Raw genomic sequence first — 9,958 nt, 5'->3', positions numbered from 1 at the left:
GTGGATTTTAAATTATACTCTCTCCGTTTGTCATTAGGAGTCTCATTTTTTGGCGGCACGAGTTTTAAGAAAAGTGGGTGGAAAAAAAGTTAGTGGAATATGGGTCCCACTGATATATATATATTAGTTTTAAATAAAATGTGAGTGGAATAAGTTAGTGGAATGTGGGTCCCTATTACCATTTACGGTAAAAGTGAACCGAGACTCCTATTCGCGGACGGACTAAAATAGAAAAACGGGACTCCTATTCGCGGACGGAGGGAGTATTTTTTTTTTAATTTTCCCATTTCTATATGTTTGGATTTTCAATTATGTTTTTTAATTTTCTCAATTCTCTATATTTGCATTTAGTGGATTTTCAGTTATATTTTTAAAATTTCTCATATTAGAAGTAGTTTTCCTCATTGTTCTACGTTTATATTTGTCCTTTTGTGGACTTTAATCCTCATAAAAATGTATATATTATATTATTAAAAAAATTATTCTTCAATTATTTCGACAGTTCAGAACTGTGTATAATTTTTATATTGCTCAATCTCAAAATATTTATCTCTCATTATCAATAGTTCTCTCTCTATATTTTTTGTATCGGCCCAATCCCACAAAACTACCCCCTTCAACTAGGTATGTATTGGATTTTTCCCCATCAGTGTTTTCCTTACAAGCAAGAATATCATTAGAAAAGGAAAAACATTAAATCTGTCCATGCCCGCCTTACAAAACAAAAGTGCTAAAATCATACACCAAGGTAGTGAATCCAAGTGCACTATTTGGTTTGGGCTAGATGAATTATATTCTTGAACTTGTTATTATAACTAAATGGGTTGGGTATTAATCATTGGGCTATCTTAATTAATTTGGTGGAGCTAGACTATTTAATCCATTGGGCTAGGATAGATTAATTGTTGGAGTTTGAATTAAAATAACTATATGGCTTGGTCCTCTTGAACTAATTTAACTAAACGGATTAAGTTTAAAAGCCTTAATTAATTATTTGTTTGAGCTATTAATTATTTAATTAATTGGATTATTTCTTTTTAATTAGTTGAATGCTTGAAGAGTTTGAATTAGCTAGCATACTTAATTACTTGGGTGATAAAACAGCATCTTCAAAATTAAATAATCAGACTTAATTAAATAGCTACAATTTCAATTACTTAATTTTCGTTGGGATTAACTCTATAGATATAAATAAAGTGACATACAATTAAATCTCTTGATTAAATTGAAGTAAATCTCCACGTTTATTTAATCACTTAATCTTTTGATTAATTAATTCAAATTAATTACTTCGATGGCACATACATGAGCAGAGGGTCGCTTTCGTCCCACTCGATAAACTTCTTTTTGACAAAGTGTGAATACGAGTAAGAAAATGTATCCAATCTAATAATGATGAAGTACTTTTGTGAGGATCTATTCTACTATGATGTGGACACCTCAATAGTAAGAATTTAACAAAGTTAAAAGTCAAGATAAGGAGGCTTCCCCAAAATTGACCAATGGTGGTCAAACAGATTGCTCCTTCCTGAATCTAGGAAGCCCAATCTTGGCACCATGAATCTTGAGGTCAAGTTCATTCCTAGCTTTGAAGTCTGCATAAGTGAAAGGCTTGTAGTTGGAGGTCTCTATCACCCCATCCTCAGCCGGGAACACGAAATACCCTATCGACACCCTCTCCTTCACCCTGTTCACTTTCACTCTGTGCCTCACGCTTATGTATTTGTCATCACTCATCGCCTAAATGTTTACCAAAAGAGTAAGACAAAAAAATAAAATTGAAAGCCAATCTTAAAACCACACCTGCATCATGTCCCCAACATTGACAATGAGTGTGTCATGGATGGGGGCCACATCCAGCCACTGATTGTTCTTCAAAACTTGAAGCCCCCCGACTTGATCCTGGTGAATTATGGAGAGCACAGAGCTGTCTGTGTGGTCTTGGATGCCCCATCTCCGGTCCGCAGCCGGGCAGCGCAGGTATCGGTACACGCGTATGATTCCGGTGGCCGGAGATAGGTACGATATTGATTTGGGTAGTGAGAAACCGAAGTCTTCAGCCATGGAGCTGAATATGGCCTTTGCCAGCCTTGTTTGATGCCTCCCATATTCCTCTAGTAAACACCTGTTTTGTCATTTCAGATTTACTTTTTTTCATATGCCATTAAAATCTAAGTAGTAACTACTAATTGGTTGTTTGGATTCCAAAATAGCTATAATTACACGTGGACACACATCGGCAAAATAATTTAAAGGTTTTTGATATGCCATCACGAATTCACACGATTCAACAAAATAAGTAGTATTATAATAAAATAAGACGTGAAGAGACGTGTGCGGTGGCTGCAGTGCAGATGGACCAAATCGGAAAACAAGGAAACCAATGACAAAAACAAAAAAACACGTGCGAACCTGAAAGATTCAAGGAGTGGATCTTGGTAATGGGAATGAGAAATATTGGTGAGGGAAACATTGAGACCTTCAAGCCAGTTGTGGTGGTTGTCAGAAGGAGAGGGTTTGTGGTGAGCATTTGCAGACATGGTGAGAGCAGGGTTGCCCCAAAAGTAGAGCATAGGAGCGGTGGGAATAATCCCCTCTTTCGATTCAAAGACGCGCGAGAATAGCTCGTTGGCGTGATCGTGGAGCTGGCTCAGCAGCTCCGCGGGCACGCCGTGGTTGGTCAGCCTGAACATGCCCCACTCGCGGCACACCTCGCTCAGGTGTGCGCAGTCGAGGGCCACGAAATCGATTACTGGAAGCCTCGCGGATTGAGGACTTGATTCCGAATCGAATTCCAGAGAGTTCTGCTCGACCGAGTGTAATTGGCCGTTGTGGTTTGGGCGGAAGAAGGGAGGGTAGGAAGAGAAATTCATTTTTTTCAAGACTAGTTTTATTGTATTAGGAAATGGAAATGGAAATGGAAATGACAATATTGAAGTTACCGCTATTTATAATGTTTGTGCATTGGTGAGAGAGAAATTTATGGTTTTTTTTTTCCTGACTTTTGCTGGTGTTGTAAAGGTGCTATATATAGCATCTAGTATCAACAAAATGGACATGGGAGATGTTTGCGCATAATGGAATAAGTATATCATGTGTGTCACACATACAGAGAGTATCAAACTGAACAATATTATTATTATTATTATTATTATTATTATTATTATTATTATTATTATTATTATTATTGTATAGAACTCATCTTAGAATTAAAATGCAGATCTGATGGTTATATTTAGTCCATATGGTAATCCCTTTATTATTGAAACATAATACTTCCTCAAGGACTTTGGGGACACACAAGTTTTAACACAAAATTAGTAAAGTATGTGAAAGATAAGGTCTATCTCATGAGAGAGAAAATTTAGTCAAAATATAATTTAAATCGAGAAGATATATAAAATTAAAAATATTCAAAAATATTCATCTATATAACATAAAAGTTATAAAATTGTAACATTAAATTTATATTATTGCATCACTAAATATACATCACAAATTATTACTATAATTGGACTTATAAAAACTAACCAAATACTATTATCTGATATATTCATTGGTGAATTCTCGTTCTTATTTTATAAAAATATCTCATATTATTTGAAAAATTGTTGACCATAAGATTACAAAATCTTATAATTAAATGTAATATTAATTATGCATTTAATTTAATTTAGTTTAATGTAATTTCATTTTAATCACTATCCTATCTATATACATATATAGATATTTTCTATCACTTCTCAATCCTCCAACTACATCACCATAACTCTTGTTATGAGGTTGGACCCAAACTTATATTTAATTATATAGTTATAATATGACTAATGTTTGATTATGTTGGATATTAATCTATGGTCTATGGACATACAGTACACCTACCGGTCAATAAATATATAGGAGACTTTGATGCGCATAATCTCATCTACATCCTATTAATTAAGTACTCCTTAATTAATACTAGAGTTTCAGATAAAGTACTAGAGTTTTACTTATCGAAATTAACATTATTTAACAATATCAATAACTGAGTGCTTGTTAGGTTTCAGATATTTTTATTTTTACCTATTGTGGAGGGAATTCATAATTAGATTGATAATAAATTGTTTTGTTAGTTGTGGTTTTTCCGATTAAATGATTAATACCTACCTGCAAAAGTTTGGGTGACCATTGAAAGCTAGGCGTCAGCAAGATTGCATCCTATTTTTTTATATGTTTATTTAATTTAATTTTTGCATTTTTATGTTTGTTAATATCAATGCATCGTCAACAAAAATCTAATCAAAGTAATTTGGACTCGCAACCACTAAAGTTTATTTAAATAAGTAATAGTATTAGGAGTTTAAGTTATGCAATTTATGATATTCAATTATTGTTACTTCCTATATTTAATTAATGTAATTTTTGAATTTTTAAATAACTATTTTAATTATTTATAAAATTAGAGAATAATAAAAAAATGATGAATGAAAAAATTAAGTTGCAGCCAAAATTGTATTTGTATGTTTACTTTATATGTATTGTGGTGAAATGAAACTTAGCTTCAAAAATAGAGTTATAAATTAATTCAGTTAGTTTTCGGGGCATCATTGTGGATGTTGAAATTTGAAGATGCAAAAGGCCATCATAATCACTGTTTTGTTATATTCAGTAATTCAGACAATAAATTGGAAGCTGCATAGTGTGATTGTGAGGGGTTTGGATTCAATTGGAGAAACAAATTACATAATGGTCCATTTTTTTAATATGCAGCAGGCTCGTATCTATACAAATAATCTAATCCTCACATTTTTAAATACTCCCAAGATCATATACGGATCCCATGTCATGGGCGTAGGCTCATAAAATAGGGATATGGGTTGTGTTTCTAATTTCTTCATGAATTGGAAAAGTCACTTTTTTGTCTTCATGTCATATTTAGTGATTCAGAATTATACAAGTGACTAGGGCGGGCTAAATATATCATAATACCGAAATATCGCACTTATCGTACCGAAAATACCGAATTTGCGGTATACCGCAAGTTGTGGTACGGTATGATACTGCACCGATAGATTTCGGTACGGTAAAGGTATAGATTTTCCTATACCGCGGTATACCGCAATATACCACATTTACGATATTTGTTAAAAATTCGATATATATGTTGTATTTAAAATCTATATAAAAAATAGTTAATATGTTAAAATATTTAAAATTTATTTTAAATATTTGGCTATAATAGAATTTTTTTGGTATGAAACACAAGTATTACGGTATGACATACCTTATTTTGGTATACCGTACTCGGTATGCCATACCTTATTTCGGTATAACGTAAAAGTATGGTATACCGCAATACGGTATGGTATACCGCATAGACGGTAGGGTAACGGTATCGGAAATAATCATACCGAATTTTCAGTATACCGCAAATGCGGTATACTGAAAAATTCAGTAAGGTATAGGTATGACATTTTCTCATACCACAATTTGCAGTACGGTATGCAGTATGACATTCTCGGTGCGGTATACCGTACCATGCCACCCCTACAAGTGACTCCCACAAATAAATTATACTACTATAAAAACGAATTTATAATTTTATAAAAATACAAAGAAGAAAAATATGCATGGTCCTCTCTGCACCATGGGAATGAATATTAGTATGATAAAATAATGAGATAGTGGCAGTGCCTGCGTTTCATAATCTAACACCGAATATCCATACAACATTAAAATTAATGGATCTAAAAGCATTCAAAATAAGGTGCCGATCAGCGCCAACTGCAAGAAGAGCGTCGATCTTAGGTATCGGCGAACGACGCCCAAGCAGGTGCTGACGAGCGCGATCGGGTATCCGCGGGTATATGACAGCCCTAAATATTTGGTATAATTGTAAGTCGCTTTGATGAAACAAGCCCAAACATTAATATTTGATTTGCTGAAATAAGTACTCCTTATTAGTTATTACTCCCTCGGTCCCACTTTAGGAGTTCCATCCGAGTTTCGCACGAGTTTGAAAAAATGTAAAGGAAAGTTGGTGAAAAAAGATAGTGGAATGTGGATCCTACTTTTATATACTCCCTCCGTTCCTCTGTAGATGAGTCATATTTCTTTTTGGGTTATCTCACTGTAGCTGAGTCATTTCCTTTTTTAGCAAAAAACAACATCTTTTCTTCTCTCTTACTTTATTCTCTCATATTTTTCTACATTTTTCCTTTCCTACTTTATTATTCATTTACTTAACTCACATAACATAATTTTTCTTAAATTCCGTGCCGAAAAGAAACGTCTCTACTACAGAGGGGCGGAGGAAGTACTAGTTTTATAATAAAATATGAGTGGAAAAAAGGTTAGTGAAATGTGAGGCATATTACCATTTATGGAATATTTCAATCGGGACTCCTAAAGTGGGACACCCAAAAATGATAAAGGGGACTGTTAAAGTGAGACGGAGGGAGTAATAACTAATTTTATATGTATTTAATAATTAATTAATTTTCACTTTTGACTTGATTCATAATTTATAATATATCAAAAAAGCACAACTTAAGATTCATCAATTAAACTATTTTTAGTTTATCAATAAATTGCGATAAATATAATTAATCGTATTTTTATCTTATCTACTAAACAATAAAGAAATACTCACTCCGTTCCATAGTAGTTGAGGCGTTTCTTTTTGGCACGCAATTTTAGGAAAAATTGTGTTAAGTGAGTAGTTAAGTAAAGGAAGAATAAAGTAGAAATAAAAAAGGTTGAGAGATGAATAGTTAATAAAGTAAAAGAGAATAAAGTAAAAGTAAGAGAGAGTAAAGTAAGCGAGAAGAAATGTGTTAACTTTTACTAAAAAGGGAAATGACTCTACTACTATGAAATATACCGAAATGATAAAATGACTCCACTACTATGGAAGGAATGGAGTAGTAGAAAACTCAAAAGTACTAATTTAATCACAAAACCCATCTTTATCCGATTAACTGAACGCCATCTAAAATGAGATACTATTGGGTTCTTATTTCATCAAGAGCTTTGATTTTTAAAACAAACAAAAAGTTATAGCCTGTAGCAAAACATCATCGATTGCACCCTTATCCTAAATCATGTGTTTGCAATTTGACTTAACTCCTATAAATTGCAGCCTCTAGTCTCGAATAAGATTCAGAACAAATGATATACCTTTCAACTAGGGAAAAGTCAGAATCAAAATTTAGGTTCATTTAATCCAATCAACTATATTAGTTTGTGATACCAACCTACATTGTTCCAGTGCTTTAGAATATTTTATGATACTACTATAACGCATATAGCATCTTGTTTATAGTAAACGCAAAACATTATTTATATATATAATATATTGATGTATAGAATAAGATTAATGTGGAGTCAAATTTTACATCACACAATTAAGGTCAATTATGGTCTATTAGATTAAACAATGGATGGTGAACATCTATGTTTGTCCGTATAATCATTGTACATAGGGCATTTGGGGATAAAATTGTCCAACTCACAATTGTATTACATATATACATATACAATTAAGAAACACACATATTTTTTCGGCACTTTATACATTATATACATTGCATTTGGTCATGCACCACTACAACATTCTCCCTCCGTCCGCAATCAGGAGTCTCATTTCTTGGTGGCACGAGTTTTAAGAAATATTAAAAAAAGTGGGTAAAAAAAGTTAGTGAAATATGGATCTCACTTATATATATTAAATTTGAATAAAATGTGAGTGGAATGAGTTAGTGGAATATGATATCATATTACCATTTGCGGTAAAAGTGAACCAGGACTCCTATTCGTGGACGGACTAAAATGAAAAACGGGACTCCTAATCGCGGACGAGGGAGTATTTTATTAAATCACAACTACTTGTAAATTTAAAAACATGAATAAACAGTAGTACATTTTTAGCATTATATATTGTAGATCTTTATAAATATATATTGTGGAATCCATTCTCCATTAACAATACTTTAATTACTTTTTTTACTTCTCTCTTACTTTATTAATTGTGCATTAAAACACGTGCCCAACTAAAAGTGCATATTCTTGTGGAACAGAGAGTATATAGTATGTGAAAATAAATAATTAAAAAATTGAGAGAGTTATTTATGAAAGTTTTTACGATATTTTAGATATTTAAATATTGTCAATTGCCATTGAAAGTGACATGTGATATTAAAGATTTGAAAATTTGATATGTAACGACCCAAGACTTTAATCTACATTCTTATTATTATTATTATTATTATTAAAATTAGCTTACTATAAACTAGTGTTTGTCATGATAATAAAGGAATACACTTTTCGTGAAAATAACCGATCTTTGAACTAGATAAGAATCAAGGCGAGACATCCAATAGAAGTTGTTTGTTTTACCACGATTAATTTAAAGTGCAATCAAATAATAAATTCAAACAAAAGTTCATAATGTCTGGTACTCACGCGAGAAGTCCGATAAAGTTTGATTATACAAATTTATCAAATTCTAATCTATTACAAGTTGGATAGAGAGAGACATGCAAGTCTCACACAACCCGTTCAACGACATGCTTACAATCCAAGTAGGCATGATGCATCATCAAGAACCACTAACACTCGTTCAATGGATCTTTCCCTACATGAAGAAAGGAAATAGAATACACTTAGCATTTAATACATAATCTCAAATAGATTTGAAATATCCACCATATTTAACCCCACGCCAAATCCGAATGCTTGATGAGGATTTACTCCAAATAAAATGTGGTGTGAGAAAAAGGAGACATCCACACTATTTTACCATGCTATTAGCCGTAGGATGTGAGATCAACAAAAGGAATAAATGGCTGCAACATTTATTGAATTAAATCCAAGCCCAATCCCTTTTTACATAATTTGGGCTGCACTGAATAAATGGAGAGAGGCCCAAAATTCAAAATTTTAGTTATTTATTTATTTGTGGGCTGAAGATGAAAGATGGTCTTGGCCCAGTTTTGAAAATGATTTCTTTTGGGAGTAAATGTTAATATTTAATTTTAGCCTAAGTTTGAAGTTAGGTACAATTAATATGGTTTTTTAATTTTTTTTATAATTTCTCCTAACTGTGTACTTAAGCTTAGAATAATTTAATTTAAGTTTTGAATTAATTTTTTTATTCTAACATAAGCCAAATTAATTATTGGGAACTTAAGATTAATACTTGAAACACATGGTTTTAGGTGCATCCTTAAATTACTCCATCTTCTCAAAGCTAAGAATAGTTCGACTTTTATTTACTTTTCCAAAAAGGGAAAAATTTGCGAGGAGAATAACATTGAGAAGCAAGGAATTTATCTAAAAACTTGGAAACTGTACAAGGTGAACTTTTCTATCCTACATACTAATGTGGATAAAAATGTAAAATATTTTGAAGTGATATTTTATGAAAACCTGAACTTATGATCGTCATTTATTTTCTTTCTTTCAAGTGATGTTGTCTTGCCATAAATGTTTTGTGTATAATGCATATATACTTTGGCTAAGGCCAAGTGAGTTGTGAATCGAATCCGGGTCCAAGTGAGGGTGGTGTCCCTGCTCGGACTAGTGTACAAGGAGACTTATGGCCAAATGCTGGGTCGAGTGACCGAGGAAGGTGGCCACCTTCCCAGCATAAGAAAGTTAAGGTGACCTGAGAGAACACCATCTCTGCGGCACAAGATGATAAGATATGGCAAAGTACAGAAAGAGATTAGACTGCAGTCGAACAAAGGTTTATAGTGAGCTCGGGCCCTTTTTGAAAAACCCCGAGTGTTACTATGATAATGGCTTGACAATATTTTTCAAATGTATATTTGTATTTTTTGGCAATGTGTTTACTGAGTACTTTTGTACTCAGCCCTGAATGTATTTCTAAATGTGCAGGTTCAGCCGCGGCGGGGTGAAGTGAGTATTGTTATTCCATCAAGAATAAACTCTCGGAGGTTCATGTCTTATACAT

The 9,958-nt window shown here is 32.8% G+C and overlaps 1 protein-coding gene across 1 annotated transcript; it reads right to left on the bottom strand.

The window, feature by feature from the left end:
- Window positions 1-1,243: 1,243 nt before the first annotated feature.
- LOC121793489 (gibberellin 2-beta-dioxygenase 6-like) lies at window positions 1,244-2,983 on the bottom strand. Its single transcript, XM_042191498.1, has 3 exons — window positions 2,413-2,983; window positions 1,804-2,125; window positions 1,244-1,740 (listed from the first exon to the last, which is right to left on the bottom strand). Exons 1-3 carry the CDS (start codon window positions 2,871-2,873, stop codon window positions 1,510-1,512), a joined length of 1,014 nt encoding a protein of 337 aa, XP_042047432.1. The 5' UTR covers window positions 2,874-2,983; the 3' UTR covers window positions 1,244-1,509.
- Window positions 2,984-9,958: the final 6,975 nt, after the last annotated feature.

The sequence above is a fragment of the Salvia splendens genome, chromosome 3, assembly GCF_004379255.2.
Source record: "Salvia splendens isolate huo1 chromosome 3, SspV2, whole genome shotgun sequence".
Classification (NCBI taxonomy): Eukaryota; Viridiplantae; Streptophyta; class Magnoliopsida; order Lamiales; family Lamiaceae; genus Salvia; species Salvia splendens.
The sequence above is the reverse complement of the archived record's forward strand: the minus strand, read 5'-3'. Positions and strand labels throughout refer to the sequence as shown.

Excerpts from the sequence above, each read along its gene's own strand:
- LOC121793489 (XM_042191498.1), bottom strand. The coding sequence starts at position 2,873 with ATGAATTTCTCTTCCTACCCTCCCTTCTTCCGCCCAAACCACAACGGC. Across the intron at positions 2,126-2,412 it reads CCACTCCTTGAATCTTTCAG|GTGTTTACTAGAGGAATATG; the intron begins GTTCGCACGTGT and ends ATGACAAAACAG. Across the intron at positions 1,741-1,803 it reads ATGTTGGGGACATGATGCAG|GCGATGAGTGATGACAAATA; the intron begins GTGTGGTTTTAA and ends GTAAACATTTAG.